Below are 26,829 nucleotides of genomic sequence, written 5' to 3'. Positions count from 1 at the left end.
TCCTAACGAGAATGAATCTCAGCGGGACCTGTTCTCGGGTATTATTAATGTATACGCTGATGATCAAGCGATGTTGCGAATAAGCGTCGTAGATACTTTCTCAAAGCGAAACATGCAGTTTAGAGAAAAATAAATTTTGATGCTTTTTTTATTATGTAGCTCGCGCGATGGATTCAGCGAGACGGAAAGTAATATAGCATACATTTAAATTTTAAATAATGGCAACACAATGATGTAGATATGCCTTTGACGTTGCAAAAGCGAGGAAGATTCATTGAAATACGCATTAATCTTCAGAAAGATTTGCAGCGATATAAATTTGCGAATATATTTTCGACAACGAGAATCAATGCTGGGGTTAGTGTGTATAGGTTGACTTTGGAATAAATTTTTCTCCAATTTTTCTTCCTGAATATACGAGATTGCGCGATGCGTTCGATCGCTCAGCGAGATGGTTTATATGCGAGAAATTTCAAAATGCGGGATAAATTTGATGTCGCGCCTAAACTTGATCGCGTACAATCTATATGTCCTTGGAGGACAGAATCAAACAGGTATTTCGATATATGTATGCGTGTGCACTCATGCGTGTGCTCTCCGGGCCTCTATCGAAGTCGTGAATCGATTGTAACGGAATTTCAACGAAAATTCGTCCGCTTAGCGAGGAGCGTGGAAATTCCACTGACATTCATTATTACAACGTCGATGGGTTTTAAATTTTTCGAGAAATATTTTCTCGACACGGATAAAATATTTCGACGTTTAAATCTCTTTCTATTATTGACGTTAAACAGAACGGTATGAAATTTTCATTATTTTATTTTTTAAATAATATATATTTTATATTAAAACTTTGCAAACAGAATGCTATTAGATACTTGAAAATATCGCCATCGTTGAAACTAATGGTCGACAAATTTTATATTCTAGCAAGAAACTTTTACCGCCACTTTCTCAACGACAATGTGACTCAGCAGTATGCTGATTTTTTCACATTACACATGCGATAGCTTGACATATATATATATATATATATATATATATATATATATATATATAAGCGCACGTATATAATTATTTATGCTAATTTTCGTGGGTCGTCAAAATTTTAGAGAGAAACGGTAACAAAAAACAATATATCTTTCGGAGATTAAATTCACGTCGCATTTTTTTATTTCGTTTTGTAAATATTAATTCCATAACGTTACACCTTTTTACGATTATTCATATTTCAAAACAAAAACTTATTACGATTTTTAATCTCACGTACCTACAGTTTTTTTCCTACCTTTCTGGTGGTCAAAAAATAATCTTTTCGACAATTGCAGCAATATCTAGAAGAAAATGAAATTTTGTAGGTCTTCATAAATTTTTTTCTTTTAATATATATATAAAAACGTGAGTTTAAAAGAGGTTTGTTTATATTTCTACTGAAATAAGCTCCTCCAAACTTTCCAAGTTGAACTTTTCAAGTTTCCTTTAACTGTAAAGAGAACCGCTATAAATGCTGCAATATTACTCATTAATTTCGTCGTAGGAACAATATAACGGCGGTGCAACGCTTTGATAATGTTGCACAATCAATAATTTATTAGCAGTGCGGTTGCGTGCGTTAATAGACAAACTATTTCCTCGTAATTTTCCTAGGGGTAAATTCAGATTCCTGTGACCTCGTTTAAAATACTTTTTAAAGCAGCAGAAATTAAATTTTCAAAGTAACTGTATGTCAGAATTAAATTTTTCATAGAAAAATTTGTAATTAACTTCTAGGCAATGGCATACCATCCCGTGATGAAAAAGTTACCAAGCCTTTATTGTACTACTTCAGTATTGTCGCCTTCTGTACTACTTTAAAGTCATGAATGTATTATACTAATTTGTGTAATATGTACGAGATATGAAGCTATAAGAGCCGATCTTGAAAATAGTTACTGTAATTCTATATTTCTACGGTTAAGCAACGGATTAAATAAGTATTAAGCTCTTTAGCCAAATGAGGGTAGGAAAATATGATTTACAGCAATTCCAATGTTTAGATATCAGGAAATCTGTTTAATTTACCAGCTTTAATTACTGTGTTCCGTAAACTCAGTGCGACAAGAATTGTTATAAGTTCGTAGAATTCCCATTCGGCCCCTAGATCTCCTTTCACATTCCTATTAAGGCGTGGTAATCTCTTTCGGAACGGATTTAAGTTAATTAATAAAATCTCTGGAAAGTGCAAGAATGAATGTTTCTCATAAAACGCCCTTGTATTAATCAGGAAATATAAGAGATCATATATTTCATCCAATATGTTAAGTTTTGGTATGTAATATTTTAATGTAACTCAAATTAAGAAAGTTTTAAAACTATAATTAATAGTTCATACATTTATGGTTTTCTTGAGCTATATATATCATTTAAGAAACGAGATATCTTCTCGTTGAAATTCATTTGTTACGTACTATTGATAAGATATCGTGATGCTGCGTGCATGAATTCAACAATCGTATCGTATACGTATAGATATGTATATACTTATACATTCATAAAGCATATAATTTAAATTCTTGATAAATTTTCTTACGAACGTAAAACATTGCATTTATTTTCGCTTCATTTCAAAACAAATTGTCATTATATTTTGTTTTTAAAACAAATATGTATTAAATTAATTTTTAATGTGTATTAATTAATTTTTATTTTTTTAAGCAAATATACATATATTAAACCATTGCTCATTAGATTCAATTTTTTGAAAGACATATTGCAGAGTTTTTACCTACTCTTTTTATTCAATTCACGTTAGATTCTACGATATTTCGATTTGTGATAATGCACCGGATGTCCTCAAGCGAGTTAGCGTAGAGTTTGATTGTTTCTCTACTTTAACGTATGGAATCTGCGAAACTTTTCTCTCGTCTATTCTTTTCAAGAGCACGAAAAACTCGCGAGTTTCCTTTTAGAACTTTCTTGGCCGTAGATTGGTTAAATTATCGCTAGCCCGCGGTTCTCTTTCGGCTTTTCACAATATGTGTCTGCGCTTGATTCACGATACAAGATGCATCGTACGCACGTACGCGATCAGATGCACGTACACGAAAGTGCATTCACGTATGTGCAAGAAATTCATACTAAAGACTTAAACGCCATATAACTCTTTGAATTTGCACCTATAATGATACTTGCTTTCGGTGGTAGTTTTGAGAGTGAGAAATCGCGCAAGTTTGAATTTCACGAACAATCCGAGATTTATGCGCGCTTTCCTGCATAATAATGTGGAAGCATGAATTTGGATTAAATGAATTATTATCCATCGTTTTTGATGTAAAGTTTTCCCGCAACATTTATATTCGGAACAAAAATTATAATTTAATAAATGTAATGTTACAATTCTTATTAAAATAATTACGGAATAATTGTTTTTCCAACTCTGCTAACGTTAAAAATATTTTATCTGATGTTTTAAATTTTTTAAATAGTCCAAATAATTGGACAGATTGAAATCATGTAATAAGTAAATAGTTTTCAAAAATCAATTAAAGTATTTAAAAATTAAATAGATTAAAGTAAAAGCAGTAATGTATCAATTGTTTAATTAATAACAACTTAAAATTAAAAAAAAATAGAATGTTTCACATAATAAATTAATTTTATTTATTGTCTTAAATATCACGGTGAATAATGAATTAATTTACTTTACATGACGTTTAGCACTTATTTTTTTATGGTACATAAAGTATTGTTTATTCCGAAATTTATTTGATCAAAATAAATCTATTCTCATGTAAACAATCGAATTATATTCTCAAATATTGTTACCCATCGAATATTCATTTTTAATTTTAACTTGTATATTATATATTTATTCACTTATCTTAAAACAAGATATATAATATATTGCTCTTATTCTTATAAAATAAATTAAAAAATTATACATTATATTACAAAGTTATACAATTAAACCCTTTGAACGGATACACCTTGACGTGGCAAAGCTTAGCATCTGGAAGGGTTTATCCTGAAGGGGAATCTAAGTAATCTAACCCAAACGGTTTGTACCAATGCTGTTTGTGGCATTGTTGTAAAAGCAATGTCACGAATCGTAAATAACTTGTATATATTGTACATATTTTATAGAGAATATATGTATTTAATACGTTAAGTGCATAGTAATGTGTTGGGTTTTAGTATGTCGCGAATAATTAATTACATCTTTGCGTAATATTTCGAGTTTGCCTCGACAAGCAGTCCAACTTGAATCGATTAAAATTCAATCGATTACCTGATAAAAGCAGGGTGGAATCATTTATATAACCAGGTACAGTCAATTTATAAATAATTAAACGTTGATGTAAAATTTTATAAAGGCGGTCAAATATGTGTGATATGAGAACATAAATAGTTTATAGCATTCTCACAATTTACAGCATTCTTGTCTTCAAGTACTGTAAATTCATTATCTCTCGGATCATTCATTGTGATTGTCTCGTCCTCTAATATACCTCTGAGCGTAGTGAGATTATGTAGAACAAGAAAGAACAGGCAATGCGAATACGGGTTTTGCGCAGACAAATATGATTTTGCGATTCACGGTTTGCGCTAGCAAAATTCGTTTGTTTCTCATAAATTTCATATTCATATCGTGTAATTTAATTTATCTGGGTATTATCTGGCAAGACACCATCGAAATTATTTTCTAATTAAAGGATTAATTATCTGTATAATCTTTAATTTCTTCTAAATTTTTTGCATATAATTTTAAATCGAGAAATTACAATATGTGAAAAAATACTATAATTGATATTTTATAATAATGTGTATTTTTCTTTCGCGATCTAAACAAAACGAACACGTGCGTTTCTAACAAATTGTAAACAAGCGCAAATAAAATCTGCGCTTATCTGCTGATAATAAGCAACTGACAAGAGAGTTTTTCTCCTTTCGACTTTTGGCTACAAGTCGAGATAAAATACGATCAGGAACAAAAGATAGATTCAAGATTGGCTTGAAAAATGGAAAATAAGAGATGCTTAAAGTACCTTTGATCGCATATGAGATACTTAAGGTACCTTTGAAAGCATATGAGAGCATGCAAATTATGTAAATTTATAACGTAAATTTATGAAATTTTAAAAAGATAAGAGGTTCGCACAAGTTATTGTGTTCGCACAAGTTATTAATCAAGAATTTCAAAAAAGTGAACAGTGTTAAATTCTTTTCTTCATAATTGATTATAATTAATAAATTATAATTATCCTTGCTTAAATATAGCTTCAAAATGCATGTGTACAATTCGTAAACCTATATATATATATATATATATATATATATATATATATATACGTAGATATATAAATGTGTAAAATAAAAATTTGATCTACTAAATAAATAGATATACTAGCATCGTTTCATTAAATGAATACCGCACATGTGAAACCATTTAGGATTTAGTGCCATGAAGGCGTACCACGGCAAAAACTTTGAAGCACATAGCCGATCCTCTCGACGCTTTGCCTTCATCTCCCGAATACGAAACAAAACATCGGTTTAATCGCACCGCGTTCGTGACCAGAGACCGCAATTCGTTGCCACCATTCTCTTTTAGGGTAAACACGAGGTCAGTTTGTTTCGTAAGCAGCATTCGGTATGCATGCGCGAACTCTCGCCAATTTACTATCCGCCTGTATTTGAGGTAGCCGTCAGAGCGCGAACTGTGCCAGGACGATTAACGAGACTTTCATTATCGTAAACGAGATTTCTTTTTTATCTGCTATATTTGCACACGAAAAAATCAATTGCCAGAAATTTTGACACGTAGGCCTTCTCCGTAAAGACATGTTTCAAAAGTTTCAAATGAATAAAATCTAATCTTGTGGACATTTCGTATATTAGAATAATCTTGAAATATTTTAGCGATAAAGAGATATGTGAAGTTGACAGGATTAAAAAAGTTTTGCGAAAATTTTTCTTGAGAAATGCGTTTATATATGTGCATAGCAAGAAGTACCTGACGAGAGAAATTGCTTATGTCAAAGCGACATATCGTGAGAATCAAAAATCTCACTAGGCACGTGCGGATATTTCAACATTTTTTTCATTCACAGACTCAAAATATATAAAAATTCAAAAAAACTCAAGAAATTAAAAGTAAAATTTTCATTATCTCTCTATTTTTTTTATTCCTTTCCTAAGAGAATAATATATTTATATATGGTTATAGCGTTTTTATGTTACGTTATTGTATTTCTTTTTAAACAGATTTTATTGACAAGGGTGTGTGTAACCAAATGACGAAGCGCGCGAGGACCGATCGACATTATTAAATTTCAAAGCGCAACCTGAACGAGCATTACGAAGAGCATTTCGTATGCGCTTGGGAACACTGTAAACTGTTGAAACACGTATGGTAGTTAGGTCGCACTGTCAGAAGATGTTCAAAGCTGTTTCGAAGCTAGACGTCTGACAGCGGTTTCAATTTATTGTCGAAAGACTATGTGACATTGTTGCGCAGATAGAGAATTTCCCTCTGTAAAGATCAAAAATAGTTTGAGAAAAAACGTTTAAAAATCATAGATCCGAGATTGATTAAACTCTTCCATCAAGAGAAATTCTCAAAAAGTAAGATATCAACTCTTAGTAATACTTGAACGCGACCTCGCTTCGTATCCTTCCCTTATGTCTTACATTATGCAAATTCGCACGAGATTTCCTTATATTGCATATTACATGGCATTTTCGTCAAAGCAATCGTGCGTGAAGTTGTTGCAAATCTCATCATATGCCTCGCACGAGTACATTACACACAATGCCTCGTAAATAACCGCGAAACTATTTTTCACGAATTATAACAGCAGATGTGCAGAGAAAATGAGTTCCTCTTTCAAGCACGGTGTTTTTACCGGGAAACTTTCCAATTAAATCCGTTTGAGATTTTCTTTCAGCGATCTCTCGGTTACTAATTACTGAAAGAATAATGTAATTTAGGCAGTGATGTAGAAAACTTGATCGAATATATATCCTATAGTATATATATATATAATGCTTAATTTATATATCTCGCGGATTGCACCAGAGAAAGAAATAATTCTACTGAAATTACCCTTGTCTCTCTTTCTCTCCTTCTCTCTCTCTCTCTCTCTCTCTCTCTCTCTCTCTCTCTTTCTTTTTAAGCTTAATGTCATTCATGTAACGACGTAACTGGTGACAGCATCTACATAACGCCGTCATCCAGCTGCATTCCACAATTTTTCGACAGGCGATGCACGCATACCCTAAATACATTCTAAAGCGCTTAAGCGATGCGAGAAGACCGAGTGCAAGCGGACAGAAAGTTGCTATCAACAAAACTATAAATTTCCAGTTGGAAGTTTCGAGAATCTTGAATGTAACATTTTAATGACAAGATCTGAGAAATTTAATTCTCACTTTTTTGTTTTTTTGTAATTTTATAAAGAAATTATATAACATATCTCGTTTGACATACCTTGCTCCACAATGTAATAACTGTATGTACAAATATTATTGAGGTAAAAGAGTTATATATAAATTTTTTTTCTATAATATAAATATTTTCTACAGGGAAAAATAAATATGCGAAAAAACTAATCAATCACTGTGATATTTTGCAGTTTATGTGTATTTTATGTTTACACAAAATGTTACTTTAATATCACTACAAGAAATAATAGATTTAAATAATCAATATTTTCTCAATATTTGTTGGAGAAAAAGTTTATACGGAATAACGTTAAACTGGTAATTCGTTGATTTATGTATATAAGATTGTCAGATTATTCGCTGTTCCAATAATTTCTCACCATTGGGATTCAAGACAGACTGAATTTAATATAATCTCATGGATCATACTGTGCATATGTATTGGTAATCGGACATGGAAATCAATTGTGAATGAGAACAGTGACGATACACAGTGAAATGTAGGATTATTTCGAATACAAACTTACAAAATTATATTTTATATCAAATAGTTATCTGATTTTCAATCATATAATTTTTTCTCACATACATATATCATTTTTCTTTTTCGATTTATTAAAATATAGCGTTTGCATAAAGAGAGAGAGAGAGAGAAGCGATTGATTTTTCCAACTATATTATTTCAATCGTTATTAAAAGGAATATTTGACAGTTAAATTTTCTCAATGACAATAACCCTGAACTAGGTTTACTTTACTAATTGGCTAACTTACCTTAGTATCATTGTAAATAAGTCGCAGACGGAAACGCTTCAGCACATTCGACTCGTTGACTCGCTCGACCGCTAATTTCGCTGCTTGAAGCTCACAGGATCCTTCAGGTCTCGGTACTGCCCCGTATGTCATCTCAAAGAGACCCAAAATGGTTATATTTGTCTTCTCTATCTGCCTTGTATTCGGCACCGTCACGTCGACATCCACCCTTTCGTCGGAATCGTACTTATCCTTCTGTGTCACGTTCTCGAAGTCACTATACGTGATATTTGGAGTCACCGCAAGTTTTTCGGAGCTCGATTTGACGCCCGACATATCGGGTAGCCACGACTCGTCGAAAGTGTCATTCTGCTTCTCATTCCTTTCGATCGCCTTTTCACCTTTATTATCCTCTTCGTCCATCTCGACGACGTCAGAACTATCGTCCATTTTGCGATGACGATGAAGCACGTCTCTGCTAGGACTCTTCGGTAGATCGAGAAGCACAGTACTCGGATACCATGTGGATGTTTCTTCAAGTACGTCCTCCTTGCGCGGGCCAAAGTGTCGCCTGTCAAACTTTTCAACCTGCGGCAACTCAGGCAGCGACTTATGATTGATTTTTACAGGGAACTTTTGAGAACCCTCGAAGCCTGTAAAAGGCGTTTCTCTGTCAACGACATCGATATCGGTATCGTTGACAGGTACCGTCGTCACGTCGTCGACTCGTGCTAAATAACCTTCATCTTCTTTCCGATTGTCATTTAATTCCTTCGCTCTGCCGTATTTTTTTCTTCTATATCCCGGTACATTATCGTTATTACTCGATTCGGAGCACACGGAGCTATTGCGACAATCCACCGTCGAAATTTCAGTTCCCTCGGTATTCAAATTGATCTCGGTTCGATTCTCGATTTCTGAAATTCCGTCCACTTCGATTTGGTGTTTGAAGGAAGCGGTGCTGACATTAAAGTTATCGGCAACTGTATTAATCGCCGACATAATTGTACCGACATATGGAGGGTACGAGTTTGCAGACTCATTAGCAACGTTGAAGTTGTCACTCTCGCTGAGGAGGTAATCAACTGTACTCTCGGATCTACTTGTATTGTGGCTTCGATTATCAAGAGCGTAGATATTGTGGCTGTCCAAATGAGTTGGCTTCGTACCCTCGAAATGGCCAGTCTTACGATCGCTTCGATCCATTATCGAATTGTCACTACGATTTGCCGCAACGTCAATATTACCCTTGCTCGGTTGACTTAAGATCTCACTCTCGCGCGAATCTCGTTGAGCTATAAAATCGCTCATGCGTTCACTCGCGTGATTAACGAACGTTTCGGTGAATAAATTATCGGTGTTTATATCCATTCGGTTCGCTCCATCAAGATCGACTTCATTACGATCTCGTCGACTTCTCGTTGATATTGCCGGATGATTGACACTTGAAGTCTCGTGCAAATGCAACTGATCGATCGGAGTTCCGATTAATGTACCCTCCGTATCGCGATCGTGAACAGCGTTCTCGAGTAAATTATCGGCACTTTGACGAGGTCCATCTGAAATCGCCAAACTTGCATCATTATCGCTATCTTGATCGTCCTGAAATTGCACTTCGCTCACAACCTCATTTGCCGAGAAGTAAGAAGTAACTTGGAACGTCGGCACGCTACGTTGCTTCCTAATCAGATTATGTAACCAATTCTTTGCATTTTTCTCACTTTGCTTCATATTTTTTAAATTAATTTCCCTATTAACTTGTTGATTTTTCACAGGATCGTCAAATTGATTGTCGAATTTCCGATAATCAAGTTTCAGATAATTAGTCGTGGGTTCAGAATCTCGATCGCCGGGTTGATCATTAGGAATAATGTTTACAAAAGTCCCATCGTCGACGTCGTACGTTTGTTTTGTCACTGTCGGTCCAGATCTATCGCGATTGAGTTGATTAAGCAAATCACTGTGCTGAGGATGATCACTGGTCACGTCGCTAGTACTTTGATCAACTCTACTCGAAACTTCATTCTCGCGTTCCATCCATTTCGAGATCACTCTGGGAGCATCAAGATTTCTCTGCTCCATATATCTTGTTGCTTCAGCGTAGCAGGGAAGCGTGCTCAGGTCACGGCTCTGGAGCCTCGTCTTTTCGTCGCACGATAAAACTGTGCGGAGAGAGGTAAGGCCGAGAAGGAGGAGGGTCAGACAATGGCGTGCGTGAAGGGCTCCGGAGGAAGAGAACAACAGGAGGAGACGAGAGAAATGCCGTCGCGTGTGGACGCGCGTCATAATCAGTCGTCGATTTTGTGACGACTCGAGGCTCTCTTCCGATTTCTTCTCATCTGCAAAACAAGAGATTTTCCCATTAGTTGAATAGTCTGAATTGTAAAATTTGCAGATGTTAAATTAAATTAACGTACAATGCGTGATTATATATATGCATCGTGCATTATATCAATTATATGTAAATAATTGACAGTAAAGAGCTTACCGCGCAAAAATTAAATCTTGATTAAATGAATTTTTATTTAATGTATTCATAATATTTAATAATATAAAAATTACATTTGTAAATGTTATTAAACTTGACGGATCTACGTGATAAAAGTTCCTTAGAAATGCACACATAATATCGACATTAATTCGCAAATTTTATTATATTCCTTTTAATCTATGATCGAAAAAGAACTTACAAATAAATGAAATAACTCGCCGCCTTTAGACAGCTAACTTGCAAAGCTATTCGAGCCTTTTTCTATTTATAGGTGAAAAGTTTATTTACTTGTATTATACGTAGATACCTTTCTCCGTACGGCATCAAAAGCTTTTCGTAGATCTCGAGTAAAGAAAAGTTTTTTTATCGATTTCGGTAAAAGCGTTTTGCATTTAAAATGCATTCGGGAAACTCATTTAAGACTTGTTTTTGCAAAAAAGTCAAATGCATGTGTACGCCCCCTCCTAATTAATTATAACCTACAATTATTATCAAGGTGTAGGAATGATAACAAAGCTTGCGCGTATAATTGGAAAATAGAATAATCTGCTAATGGAAATATATTCATACATAAATACCCAACCGGTTAACTCGATATCACGCTTGAGAGAATCGATGTTCTCAATTTCAAATAATAGGCTTACGAGAATGAAATAATTTCATTAAATTGCCGAGCGAGCACAAATGAAATTCACACAGAAGGTATTATGTTGAAAGAAATATAACTGCGACACTGTATTATATTTACGAGCCTTTTTAGGATGCGTCTCCAGAACTCTACTAAGAATTTAAAATTCACAGTATTAGCTCGTTAATCTCATTCTTTACGCGGGTCTTTTGTGTATAAAACGTTGAGAGGGTATAATATGTAGATTTTTAATATTTCTTAAAGCGCACCAAGTGAAATTGTTTTCATCAGCATTAAAATTGAAAACTCATTTATTTTTATTATAACGTAATATCGTCTTTATGGCACATGCATAATATTTGATTTGCAGCATTAATAAGCAGCTCCCCTTTTCCTTTTACATACTTCAATAGTCGCATCTTTGCGGACAACAGACTGTCTCGAATATCTAATGATATACGTTTGTGAATATATTATACGAGAGGTAATATTACGAAAGAAAAACGATCAGGCTAATCTCTGCCGCAATAATCTGATTTCCATCGGCAGGTAATGGGGTTTCAAACGAGATTAGAGAGAAGTTTTCAAGCTGAGCGCTCAAATCGTTATCTACGTCGTTATTACGCGGACTAGATGGGTTGAGAAAAATTTTATAAAAGTGTCTACATCTCTCAATCATATAAACGTTAGAGATGTGCCTGTTTTTATTGAAGGAATACAAATGCTGTCGAATACAAAAGGAATCAACATCTTTTACAATTACGAAAAGCCGATGAGGGCTATAGGTAAATGTCCAGCGGCATTTACCGTCCTTTGTAACAGTCGAAAGATCCATTAAGACGTAATACAGTTATACGATAGTATCGCGCGCTCTAGTAACGCTGTTAGCTCGAAACTCTGTTATGAAGGCGCACGAAATGTTTCGAAGCACGGCGGACACTGTGAAGTTTTTCTTTTTCACATTAAGGGATGGAAAGAATTGGAAAGTACTAGCACGAATATTAAGACTTATTATTTTCTTACGCTACTTTTTTTTTTCATTTTCATTCGAAATTACTAAATTTCGCGAGCGCGAAATTGCTGTCTCTTGTCGAAGAAGTGGGTGGCTCGTTCGGTAAAACACATACGTTCGTTCCCTAACTCAAAAACTTTGTCGCGTAATCTGCTTAATGCTAGCGCGATCTAGGACTGACGACGGTACGAGAATCGCAAAAGGTAGCGTAACGAGCTCGCTAACTTTTCACTCGGATAATGAAATTGTTGACCTCGCTTGAATGTTTTAAATATATATCATAACTTGGACAAAACATTGGTATAACAAGGTGACGGCAATTAATTTTACGTGTATATTATTAAGTATCTAACAACCTGTATGTGGTATTTGTAATATGTATTTTTGCTATGAAATAAAATTTTATATAATGTTGTCATTTCATAACGGAGGGGTTACAGTATACATATCTTTAAAATATAAATATAAAAGTGTTAAATAATTAAGTCACGTAAAAATAATAACTTTTCAACACAATTTATAAAGCATAACAGAATTTCATTAAATATCTCAAGATTAGACAAGCATATATAAAATATCTGAAAGCTCAACGTACATTATATGTCAGATTTCAAATGAAGTGTACCTATGTATGAATCAGTGACAGCGAACGAGCAAAAAAATGATAAATGGTTGAAAAACATTTACATCGGAAATGCCGACACAATAAAAAAAGAATATATTTTTTTTATAAATATGTATATTTGTATTTATGATCTCACATATGTATATCGCATATAGCTATTAACTTAGTCGTAGGACTTTATTAGTTTTTCTCTCCAAATCCGAATAAAAATTTGTAATTATAAAAACTTTTTATCAAAATAACTCAACCTTGTAAAAATAAACTTGAAATTACGTAAAAAATATGTACACATTATCGTCCAAAAGTCTTTTTTCGAAAGCTAATTTGTATCACGAAATAATATACATATATGGAAATTTAATATGTAGAAATGTAATATGAAAATTTAGTAAATTTAGTAATATTATATTACAAAAATTATGTATATATATATATATATATATATATATATATATATATATATATATACATAATTTTTGTAATATAAATATTTTAGATTTTATACTTTAAGCCATTTCAGCATCCTCTATAAAAACGTAATTCCATTTAGTTTACTATTAATCATTATTAATATATCTTTTCTTCCCCTCTCTCTCTCTCTCTCTCTCTCTCTCTCTCTCTCTCTCTCTCTCTCTTCTTTTTTTCTTCTCTAATAAATCACGTTAAATTTATGAGGCACAATTTTGAATTATATCATTATTTACTCCGCCAAGTCAGGGGTAAATCTTACTCCTAATGCAGCTTTTATTTTAACGTTCTCGAACGACAAGCAAAGGGTGGGACCAACATTTTCCTACCATCTTGTCAGTTGACATAAGAGCGAAAGACGTAAAATCTCGTACAAAGATAGATATCCGTCAAACCTGACCTACCGTAAATTGTAATCGTGCGTCCTACGTACTTGTACGCTTCGACGGAGGACAGGCAAGTGATGCAATTCTGAACAGAGAGACAGCGAGTGATGTGTTATAGAACGTATAGTTCCGATATTCCTCTATATGTCCATACCGGAAGTCAGGAATACGTGTGGTGTGTCTGATCAAGAAATGTCTCGAATACCTCGTGGTGTTCATAACGAGATCAAATAGCCGCAAACGGTATTGAATAACGGCATACGCAACGAGAACTTTTTTATTACTGCAAAGTTTTAGTATAGATTATTGAAGATTTAAAATTTTCGACTATCAAATCTGAAATTTCATATTGAAAAGGAACTTTTGATCAAAATTTAATAAATATATTATTGTATTATAGCGAGAGGATTTGCTATTTCTGGTATCCAGAGTCTCTAGAGGAATTTCTTCGAAATTATGTGTGGAAGTTCAATATTGATTTCTGGAACACCTGCTTACATTGAGAACTTACTATGATAAGACATGAACTAAACCCACACATACACAACACAAACACATAACGTGATTACATATTTAATAGAATATATTACGTATGAGTATATATTTATTTATAATTATAGATGAGATTATATCTATATTATCATCATTATTTTTTATATCTCTTTTGTGATGCTAACAATAAGACATTTTTTCTAATTCATCATTGAGACTGATACATGTATAATTTTATTAAAAATCTTTCTTATTTTCTACAAACATATTTCCATTATGATAAACTCGCTCGAGGACATTACTGGAGTAAATAGAAGAAGAAAATACAAAAGAGCCGCATAAGAAAAGATTAGAAAGATGTGGAGATCTAGTTCCCTTTAAGTAACGTTCAGAATTCTATTCTCCTTAATGATTGTGAAAAAGCATTTCAGTCGGTATTACTCGTTTTAAATTATTACAACGGATTAAGAGTTAAAAAGGGAAATATCAGCTTCAAAAGTTGGAATACATATTATATTGTTGATTGCGTTTTTATAATTTTATAATAAATTGTTTTTCACCCGAAAAAAAACGCTGTTGGTAATCTTAATATAGTTAAGTTGAAAAAAATAAATATGACTTAATATTTAATGCGGAAATTTGGCACTGAATAGTGTATTCTGAAACTTTTCAATGACAAATTCATGTTAAATTCCAGTGGGATAGACGTTGTACATACAGTAGACAAGTTCGACATAAGGTCGAGATTAAATTTGAGTTCATGGAAATTTGGTTAAAGTGAAAAGTTAACTAATAGATAATCGTGGATTGCATATTAAAACAGTTTCACTTGTCAATTTCGCATTTCATATAATAAATACTATTTCGCAAGTTGATTGACACCTGTTTCAAAACGTACGTTTAAACCATTTGAATCGGTAGAATTATTTCGAATTGATAGGTAAAAGTTTGTCAGCGACGCATAAGGGAATTTACTTCATCTTTTTTTATTTTATTTTAATTTATAGATTGGAGAATATCGGATATTTAATTTATATACATATTGGAATGTATAAGTTTTTTTTACTATATTGCATTATCTGAATCATTATTTATAAGAAATCAAACAACCTGCCTCAATTAACATGCTTCAATTATATATGCGATATTTTATCCATTATTTTTATATTATTCCAAAATTATAAAAATAATAATAATTAAGAAATTTGCTGCCAAGAACATTTATGAAAACGACACTGAATTTCATCGATTATCCTCCGTCAAGTTTTATCACAGTTCCCGTCAAAAGACTAAAAATGTTGAACTTCTTCAGCGACATGGCGAGATCATGCCAGAGTAGATTTCAAGTGAAGAGCGCATTTCCTCAAACTGCGTGTACTAAAGTATAAGGAAAAATCTGAGAATATGGCCCTCAAGTTTGTTGACGATTTTAATTTCCCGCGGAAGGGAAGTCGATATAGTTAAAAAGATATGATCTCAAGCATGAAGCCGTCTTTGTAACGTATACATATTTTAGCGATAAATTACACGAGAAACGTCAGTTCTTGTGTTATTATAAATTAATCATCAAGAAAACAATATGTGTAAGTGCTTTTAAGAAATTACACCGTTTTGAGTTGATACATTTGTTCTATCGTTAAAATTATGCAATTACAAATTACATTATTTCTCAAGCATAATAGACACGTAATTATAATAAATCGTTTTTATGCGTCACGTTCAAATGTGTTGCAGTTGAAATATTAATGTAATCATATGATGCAACTGCAACGCGACAAAACTTGCATTTGTGATAGAACAATATATGGCAGCGATTATTAATATCATTTATCATATAATGCAGATGAATTATTATCGACAAATGTCTTCAATATATTATTCGAAAAACACCTTAATAAAAGGCATTCGCTACACGCAGAAAGGATTACATTAAATACCGAGTATTTACAGCGTCACGAGACGGATAAAACGTAAGAGTTGTTAACATTGGCGCCGTGGTCGACGCGACCGCTTTAAGGTGCGCGCGTTTGAAAAGGTGTAATAAAGCAGGGTATAAGCAGGCAAATTACCGTAAAGTTGTGCGACATTTCTCTCTAGGCCACATTTCTCTCGTACTTGTGCACGTGCTTCAGCGGAAATTGATTTCGGCGATTCCTCTTACAGACGAGATTCTTCTATTTATTTCTGCTTTGTGTTACTTCGTTGACTTTGGCTTTAGCTCGCCGAGTACACCGTTTTTACTAGCGTTTCGAATTAGCATCGAGCAGACTGACACTTCGTGTTGCCATTAATCCCGTTACCCTTCTGGTCCAGGCAAGTGTCACTGAGCTCTTTATCACTGCGCTTCCGCGATTTATGTATCGCTCGACACATCCAATTTACGCATTGGACGGGGATATCCAATGGAACTTTTGCCCTTTGATCTCCCTGTGATCACCCTCACCGTTTGTATGGCAGCAATTGTATTTCGTAATATCAGCACACTCATCAACCGATCTCGAACCGGATATTCTTCGAGCACTTCAATCACTAACTAATAAGATTTTGTCCCGAATAATTAAAATAATGTAATCAAGATTATGAAATAAATAGATACTTTAAGATACTTTAAGATCTATAAAATATTTTTTCGAGTGTATTATTAATTCTTCAGAATAAAACGCGCAAAATTGAGAGACGGATTTTTCACGAGATCTTATTTAATTAATTGCCTTGTTCACGAATCGCATCGTTCAATTAGCGATATCAGATCGCAATAAAATAACTAATCGTTTCAGTCTCGATGAAGTAATTCGTACTGCACTGACGATACTATTTTTGGAAAAGTTACTAATGCAGAGCCGCAATTCCCCGCGCTCAATTTGCCGAGTAAATTAATGGAACGATGCATCATGTCCCTGGAGTCTATTCCAAACATGACGTATATACTTCCGTCCAAATTGCTGCCTATATTTATTGCTTTTTTTCTCTCTCTCTCTCTCTCTCTCTCTCTGTCTCTCTCAGCGAAAAAATGCGAGAAATTCAAGCGCAGATAAAGACAATATCTGATAAACTGCTCGTATTTTCTGAAGCTTTTTCGAGATACTCGCGTAGGTAGCAACTATCTCAGTATATCATTCTCTCGATCGGAGCGATGAGCCGCGAAAGAGCAACCGCGTCGCGTGGTGGCGGTTCGCGCACTGTTACCCCGTGATATTCGCCAACCCTCGTCTACCAGGAGGAGTTTTAGAACGGCGATATCGGCAATGCGCAGCCGCTCGTGCTTCCTACAACCCCTAACGTTTGGATACGCGAGAGGAAACCCTCTCAGCTCCTCCGTGCACTAGAGATATGTGTGGATCCTAGATCCTCCTTTCTCAATCTCGTTCGAGAAACTCTGGTTCCAAACGATGCGCGAACATTATGACAGGGACATTCGATACCATATACGTCGCACTTGACACTTCTCGCATGAGAAAGTTTTCTTTCAAAGTCGACCGCGATAAACTTTTCCCGCGTCCTACAGAGCTTTCGAAACTGAAAATTGTACTTTTGCAAGCAAATTTATTATTTTCTATATTTGGCAAAAGAATAAATAATTGATGATTAATTATAGATTCGAAATGATATTTTGTATGTGTAGGCTGTAATGAATTTAATAATTTATAAAGTTATGTAATAGTAATCATTCATCGTTTATATATTAATCGTATATGTTATATAATATAATATTACAAAGCTGCGTATAATAATAATTATTTATTTAGGGCTCATATATTTGTTATATATGTATACCAGTATACATCAGGAAATACTACATTAAAACTTGGATCCTTTGCCATTTTCTTTAATAACCCAAGGTCTTAATCAATGTCAAGAGTTGGTAAAGTAAATAAAACGTATGTGTGTGTGTGTGTGTGTGTGCGTGTGTGTGTGTGTGTGTGTGTGTGTGTGTGTGTGTGTGTGTGTGTGTGTGTGTGTGTGTGTGTGTGTGTGTAATTGAGGGTGATACACATAAATATCATTTATTATTCTCAGTAAGGGATCTCTCAATATTGTCGTGTTCAAAGTTAAAGTGACTTCCCAAACGTCTCGATGGAACTCTCCAATTACTACAACCATCTTAATAGCTTTTCCTCTTAATCTCATGATGATTAAGTTCGTTCCGGCATAGTTATCAGAGTAATGAGAAGTGACCTTTACGAAATTTTCAAACGACAGTCGGAAATGATTTAGAACTATAAGTTGCGATAAACAAAAATCAGTTAAGAAAAGAATGAACCTCGTTTTCCCATCATGTTCGTCTATAATAAAGTATGTCAATCGCCATAATTCTACGTAAGCACCGCGGCTTTAACGATAGTTTATGTATTCGTCATATGACTGTGAATTCCATAAACCTCGTTCGGAGTTTGAAGGACGATAAGAATGCAGCGATGTTTCACGCTGCAAGCTTCACCCCCACTTCATTCTTCGAATAATTTACTCGTAACCGAGAGTAAAGAGCCATGCGGCCTCTCTGCTAGGGATGCATTCATCTAATCTCTCAGAAATGAGCCGTGGGAGTTGGATTGTTCCTCCATTTCACTCACAGCCATACTTTCCATGACTGAAGTTTTCAATTGACTCTGAGAGACAAACAACGGACTTTCCGTTGATTGTCCTTGAACAGTTTGCTGCAATCAACGAGGATGCAGTTTTTGTTTAATGAGTAAATGAAACCGTCGATATCCCTAGATGTTATAAATAAAGGCTTTTGACTTTTTCAATGTTTACATTTGTTGCAATTTATTTAATTTCTAAATAATTAAATTATTTCTTTAATTTATAAACTAAATTTAAACACAAAATATATTAAAATATCATAATTTCAGTAATTTAACTTAAAATTAACTGAAAAGAACTTACAACTAAGAGAAAAAGTTCTACAGCAATTTTAAATATATCTCTCTCACAAAATTTTAAAAAACTACAAAAAAAAAGGATGCAGAAATAAATAAGAAATTTATTTTTTTCCAAAAAAATAAAAAATTTTCAATGTAAATGACATAGTATTAAAACAGCTGTAATGCAACAATAATTTGACAACTCCTTGCGATCCAAAATTCAAATTAAAATTTTCTGGATACAAAGCTTGCCCTTGTTTCAGTGCAAAGCATAATTGTGTATGCAAATTAAGACGTAGCCAGGAGACGTAAATTTGTCAGAATAAATAACTTTCTTGACGGAAAACGCAATTCGCGCGTATTTCGCATCGTCGTCGAAGAAAATAATGCATTCTTGTCTTCATGGTGAAAACATGTAAGCATATTATCAGCAGCGTTACAATTAGTTTCTACTATAATAGGATTATAAATATAATACGCTGAATAATTCAGAGCAACAATGATAAAAACGCCTTATTATCGTATTATTCACTTATTTTAAACATGTATAATTTTCGAAAATGTACAATTTTTGTTTCTAAAATGGAACATGTAATTAAGACTGATAAATCGAATTTTCTTTCTGGGTGACCATTATTATTAAAACTAGCGCAATATTTTTCACTTAAAAATTAATATCAGATCAAAGATAAAATTTTCGAAGCTTTTTTTATCAAGTAGATGTTAGATTTATGATGAAATATAATTTTTAAATCCCTCCTTATTCGCGATATATGCATGTATTAATATGCTTTTGGATCATCCCGAGATTTTATTAACGAAGGCTATCGAAATGTATTTTTCCCTACATTTACTTTTTTTGATTATAAGCAGTATTGATGATCTACTGACGGTTCTTAAATTTTACGAGTCAACGGGCAAAATATGTTACAAGTGCAATTATATATCGACTAATTCCACGAGGTCCTATCTTTTTGTTCTTGAATTCTTTGCTCTAAGAGAGATCGATCGATTTTAACATTTCTGTTTTGCTCTTGACTGACCATTTAAAGCGATTACGTCGGCCCTTTTCGAAAGGCAAGGATAACGGGAGACAGCCGGTTCATCGGATAGTACCCTTTGTGTCGCTTCTGAACTTGCAGGAGTTCAATTTGCTGGACATGCTTCCGGCGATCATATAGATAGCTCCGACACGTGTGTCTCGATCCTTATTCACTAAACGACGATGAGGCGATTATTCATAACGCTGTCGAACGGCACAAATTAGATCGAATTATGCAACAGTCATGTAACGAGTTGAAAATATCTCCAATGTAATATTTAAACTGCTTGCCTGTTTGGATTTTATCTATAAATTAAGCGATCATATATAGGATGAAGTTTTAATATGTAATTTTAATACTTGTAAAGATAAATCAATTGATATGATAAAACAAAAGTGAAAAGATTTGTATTAATAAATGTATAAAGTGATAATGTTATTACAACATTTAGCTATATAAGAATTTATTACAACTATGTAAGCCTTGTACACGCCATCTTTGTAAATTTCTTATTTTTTAATTCTTTTATTTTAGAGCACAAAAATAAAAGCAGAGTTAACAAGTTTGGCTTCTGAGAAGTTTATGTTATTGTTATTTTGTATTTTAATACTATGAAGATTTTAGTCTTCTTTTAAAAATTTAAACTTTTGTTGACGTAAGAAATATTGGTATGATATATTGACGAAGTAGTAACAAGATTACGAAGTAATAGCATATCGTTCGAATTAGTTTGAATTCATTGCGTTAAAGTTAGTCCGGATTACCGAATTGCATCAAATCCCAATGTGAGATACGCTAAACAATACATACTATTCAGTAAGCTGGAGTTAGGTGCCAAGAATATTATTTCCTGCAATGTTCTGAACACCTAATGCCTTTATTGATCGTTTATCTCCTTGTTGTGTCCCTGATAAGACATCGAACAGTACATACAAATGCATTCATTGAATAAATTGATTATATAACTATAGACACAGCAGATGCATTTGGTATCTGTTTTATTTAGTATACATTAAAGCGTATATGATATTTATATTTGATGGATTTAAAACCGTAAAAACAATATCAAAAGTAATATAAAAAAAGGACGTGCATAAAAAGATAGATTCTGAGTGTATTTATTAGATAAATATATAAATCAATTGATTTTAATATAAATATTAAGTTGAACAGTTGAATATTCTTCTATCTCTCTTGAATGATAATATTTTTACAAGACGTGATAAAAGCAAATCTTGTAAGATACATTTTCGAATTATCCAGTTGTTGAACACGAAAATCAAATAGAAGAACTCACCGCACGTGTCTCTTTTACAGCGATCTTTTTACATTTCACACTTATCAATACTTACACACTTATTAATACAAACAAAACGTTTTTTTGAAAGCAAAGAGCAATGTCTTCTTCGTACTTTATGATAAAAGTCGACGTTCGAAACAAAACTTTTTTTTTTTCTTACTTTCTTCATTAATTTGTACAATTTAAATTCTGACGCGGCTTTATCAAGCGCATTCAGAAATAATCTGGGCGCATAAATCGCGAATGTCACAAAGAGCTTCTACTAACTAATCTGCTTTTATTACGGTTACGTTGGCGTATCATATCTATTTCGAATTTTACCCATGCTATTCAAATATTTTTATTTGATGCTTATTTACGTTAACGATGCAAAGCTAGGCAAAAAAATATAACAAATACAAAAATCTGTTTTCTCTATATCTTTTGATATAATATACGATTCGAGTACACGACAGAGTACCTAACCGTCGACAAGATTATATACAAATATATTATAACAAATAATATATAACAAACAAAAACTGGAAATGAGAAACTTGAGATAGCTACAAGATGCAAATTAAGATTAAGAAAATTACAAAGTAAATAATTATAAGCTAAGAATCTCTAAGAAAACCCTAGCCGGTAATCTTGTTGAAAACTGATCTTTTTTTTTGATCAAAATTTAATGAAACGCCAAATTCGCTTCATAATTTTTTTAAGTTTTAACGCTAAACATCTCTGTAATTACAGTCAAGCCTCAAGTTAAAAATTCATTAAAGTTAGATGTACCTAAAATTAGCTGAAGAGTAAAATTCTGCTATCTATTTTTTACTTTCTCCTTGAGGCACAATTTGTTAAAAATTCATCTTTAGTCCGATAGTTTAAAAATTATACCAACATATTTGTTAAATATTATATATTTAATATACAATATTAATTTACGCATTACATTTGTAAAAATTATAATTATATATGTCAAATTTGCACAATAAAATTATTACCGATAACAATTGTGTAGAAGAGAGATAAAAGAGCGAAATCAAATCACGCGACTCGTATCCTAAATTAAAAAATAACTCCTACGTAAACGGAGAAATATATCGCGTTCGCTAAATATCATTACGACAAAAAAAGAGACGAACGCAATGCACTCAATTATAATCCTTTTCGACGAAAACTCGATTTTCCCGACGAGGCAATTCGTTCTTATTTACAGCCACGAGGTCACGACGAAATAACATTCGGGGCCGGTAGCCGCAACACAGTCGACAGGCGTTTGAGAAGCCGACTGAGATTGAATCAACATCCGTTCTGGATATTCAATTTTTCACAAATATAGCATCCCATCGGCAAATGATATCAAAATCGAAGGGGAAATATATTTTGCCGAGAAAAATGATTAATGTCTTTGCCTCGCGCTGCAGAAGCTTGATCGGACTAAAGTATATCAGAACGGGATAGGCGAAAAAAACGCGTTAGCGATCTGATAAAAAACATAAAAATATTTTTACACATTTAATCTATATATGTTTACTGTCATTTATTTTATATTTATTTGGCAGAAAAAAACTTTGTTAGCGAGTGAAATTGTTAGAATCGATTGAGTTAAAAAGTTGAACATTTTCACTGCGCTGAATGGACGTCATATTATGGTAGCCACTAACATAAAGGAATGCAAAAACGATTTTCATTTAAAAGCAATCGAAAAGTGAACGCAGACGTACGTTCCTGTTTGAAGGATTTCGAGTGATTGCAAACAGTTCCTTTCAAAAGCACCGTTGCGGGCGAGCGGGCTGTGAAATACTGTGAAAGTAACGAATGGAATGGTCGGGGTTTTCAGATGTAGGAAGCCGGGAAAGCATTTATACGTAAGCAACCAATATTCTGCGTAAACACGTGTTGCTCTTCTACTACAGTTTTTTATCAAGCGGTTATTGGAGCGATTCAGGCGATTGAGACGTTCAATCTTCGTCCTACGAACGATGACTTTTAACAACGTGGCCCATCATGGAAATCATTTTGTGTACATCATGCGTTTATAATATTGTTTTAACAATTCATTTTTGCGTCAATATTCCATTGACGGAGCAAATTTGTCACTTTTCAAATAGTTGATACGCATATGCGCAATAATTGGTATGTAAAAACTTTGTTTATTGTCGAAGACGTTAAACAAAAATAAAAACATGTTCTCCTTCGAGTCTAGGCTGAGCATGCAAAGAAATAGTGTCAATCACGACAATTTTATGGCAAAACATTCCACATCAAGAAATTTAACGGAACAAACGTATGGCCCTTCGTGACTGCAAATAATTCGTTCGATCCCGTATCCGGGACGTAAGCGTCGTGATTTCGTGCGGTCTCTTCTCCCAGTAGGATATATAGCGAATCCTCCATCAAACCCTCGCTTAGCCCATTTTAGAGATGCTGCCTCTCGAGTAGAATACCATTTCCCTTGGCACTATTCATGGCGTTGTTTCTCTCTCCCTTTCTCTCCCCTCCTCCCCCCTCTCTCTCTTTCTCTCTCTCTTGTTTTCTTTAGCACCCTCTTTTTGTGTTATTAATTGATGGAAACTTTGAAACGAACTGTCAAGTTTCCGGATACGAGATCGAACAAACATGACGCAATGCCGGAAAGATTCTCAAGTGACATTCGGTGATTGCATGATGAGTGTACGGTGAAAATGACACTGTCGCACATTTCAGTTGACAAAGCGATGAAAACACGAAAGGGAAATGGACTTGATTGCTATACGAGATGAGTAATAAAGTGAACAAACTGAAGAAGAACAGATAAATGGCTAGATGGACTGATTGAAAATATTTTGCAATCGTTACATGATAATTTGTATCACAAATTACTCATATATATATATATATTTTCATATATTGTGATCTTTATATTTGCAACATTTTCATATATTTTTTAAAATAAATCTAACGATTGTAATATACAACTTGATTGAAAGCGGATTGTGTCGATCGTACATGCTATAATACATAAGACGATATTCAAATCCAAATATTGAAATGGTATTGTTACCTCAACAATACTCTTCCGGGAACGACACAACGGTTTCTGATAAACACGAGCACCTGCAAAGTTCGTATTTATTCATGGTCGACGAGCACAAGACATCAAGCAACAAGATATTCAAGCTGAAATATTATAGGTAGAGAGTAACAGATTTTACTTCCTACAGTCTATCTAACAACAAAACTAACTGCGCTGAGGTTTATAATCTCTTTTCTATCATAATAATGAACATTGCGTACTATACAATCAAAATATCGTGCATAAAATATTGTTAAAAAAGTTGCAAAAAATTCAAAAATTACATTTATTTGATGAAAAATATTTTAAAATAACTTTTACCTTATGCGTGACATTTTAATATAATATATATATTTAACGTGCGATTATTTTTATCAATTCCTATAAATTTATTTATTATTTTAAATATTTTTGCATGGAAATATCACATGTAATAAATTTAATGTTTGCGACATTATTTCAGAAATTCTTTTGTTTATATTATTTTTCAAATAACTACAATTAAAATAAATATTGTATCATAGATTCTTGTGACAATTATAAGCTTAAAATCTGAAACAGCTGCTCTCGTTGTCTTTTTTCAATTTGAAAAAATATTTCAAAACTTAAACATACCAACGAAAATGTGCAGCAGTATTATATTTCGAAAGAGAAATGTGTTTATGAAACAATAGATGAAACACATATCTAAAATATACCTGCAAATTGAACTTTTAAATATACAAGACACTTTGAAATTAAACCAAAATAAAGCATTTAAAACAATTTTTTTAGAAAGAGAGAGAGAGAGAGAGAATTAAATTATATTTCAATCAAAATACGTATCACAATTGTTTGATTCATATGTAACAATCTTTAAAAAATTTTTGAAAACGTTACAAATATAAATTATTTTAATCCGTGCTATTTTACTTTCATATATCAGTTGATTACTGAAAAAAATTGATTGAAACAATGATTCAACGAAAGTATGACTGATTTCAGCTATGGATTCATTAAAGATCAATAATTGATTCAATATACCTTTTCTCTTGATTTTGCTCTGAAACATTTTACGTTAAATGGAAACACTCCAATAGTTTCCGAAATAGTTTAGCACCATGTGACTTCCCAATAGCGCTGATGAAGTACAGACACATGCTTCCTAAAGTTGCATACGGTCTGTAATTAAATACAAACGAGAGACAGAAATTCTCTGAGGAATGAACGTGCACAATCAATGTATGAGAATCTAGATACAGCGTCAAGACAAAAGTTTCGAGAAATTTTCCTGCTTGATTGCACGATTCGAAGATGGGTGTTTTAAGATATCTCTTATAACGCCCTTGCGGCCGCTTAACCCAGTGACTTCGAAATTTTAAGAATCTAGAGAGAAAATGTGAAATAAAAAGCAACAGATAAAGATGGAAAATGTTGCGAAAGACTGAAAGACTCTGCACGCTGCGTACTTGGGGCGTCATCAAAAAGGAGGAAAGTGAAGCCTCGAAAGAACGAACACTTGACTTTGGCTTTGGCTGACGTGGCTTTACGTGCCGGTATAATAGCTCTTGTCTTAGCCAAGATGCTATCCAAGCTCGAAGCAACTTTCCGGCTACCGTCGACACAATCGTCGAGTCTACTCGGCAAGTTTGCAACTTCAATCAAATATTTGCATATTTACAATTTATTTCAATGTTCGCAATCGTAGAATAAATTACAAATAACCGTTACGATGTACTCCCATATAAGGTTTCCATGTATAAGATTTAATTTATCGTTTTTTAATTGTATTAGTTAATATGCTTCGCGTATAATCTCTTCTCATCACTCGGGGGAAGCGCGTAAAAAATTTGTATTAAATAGTCAATGTGTACGTGTGCACGCAACACTGCTGCGTCGTTTCGCACCCTCCGATGATCAAGATGACGTATTCCGCCAGAAGGTCCGTGAATTAGGTCGAATATTAAGTGCTTAATACCCGTTTGTTTACACTGTCATCGCCGACGTGACACCCCGTTCAAATTGACGGATACTGTCGAGCACTTGTTACACACAGGTCTCGCTGATGATTTGCACAATATACGATCTACGATACCTTGTTTGCATCGCAGAAATATAGCGGGTAACAAGCTGGTCGGCCTAAATTATACTCGAGAGTCTGATATCCACGAAATTGTATCATTATATTAGCGTCAATAGATCAGATTTCCGTTTCAAAACGGAAGTGAGCTCAAATCCGTGTATTTACATGTCACTCGTGCACCTTCCACGTTTGCACGTAAACGTTAATTATCATCAGGCAGTGTGCTAACGGTCATTTCGTGTACGA

General features: G+C 33.5%; 1 protein-coding gene across 1 annotated transcript in view; it reads right to left on the bottom strand.

Moving 5' to 3' along the window:
- Gaba-b-r3 (gamma-aminobutyric acid type B receptor subunit 3) overlaps positions 1 to 17,437 on the bottom strand; it is a 65,753-nt gene extending 48,316 nt beyond the window's left edge. Inside the window, exons 1-2 of the mRNA XM_072897301.1 lie at positions 16,346 to 17,437; positions 8,196 to 10,513 (exon numbers count right to left, since the gene is read on the bottom strand). Coding sequence (XP_072753402.1) covers positions 8,196 to 10,460 — 2,265 coding nt within the window. The 5' untranslated portion in view covers positions 10,461 to 10,513; positions 16,346 to 17,437. The remainder of the gene's footprint in view (positions 1 to 8,195; positions 10,514 to 16,345) is intronic.
- Positions 17,438 to 26,829: the final 9,392 nt, after the last annotated feature.

The sequence above is a fragment of the Anoplolepis gracilipes genome, chromosome 8, assembly GCF_047496725.1.
Source record: "Anoplolepis gracilipes chromosome 8, ASM4749672v1, whole genome shotgun sequence".
In the NCBI taxonomy this organism is placed as follows: Eukaryota; Metazoa; Arthropoda; class Insecta; order Hymenoptera; family Formicidae; genus Anoplolepis; species Anoplolepis gracilipes.
This window is presented reverse-complemented; position numbering and strand designations above follow the sequence as displayed.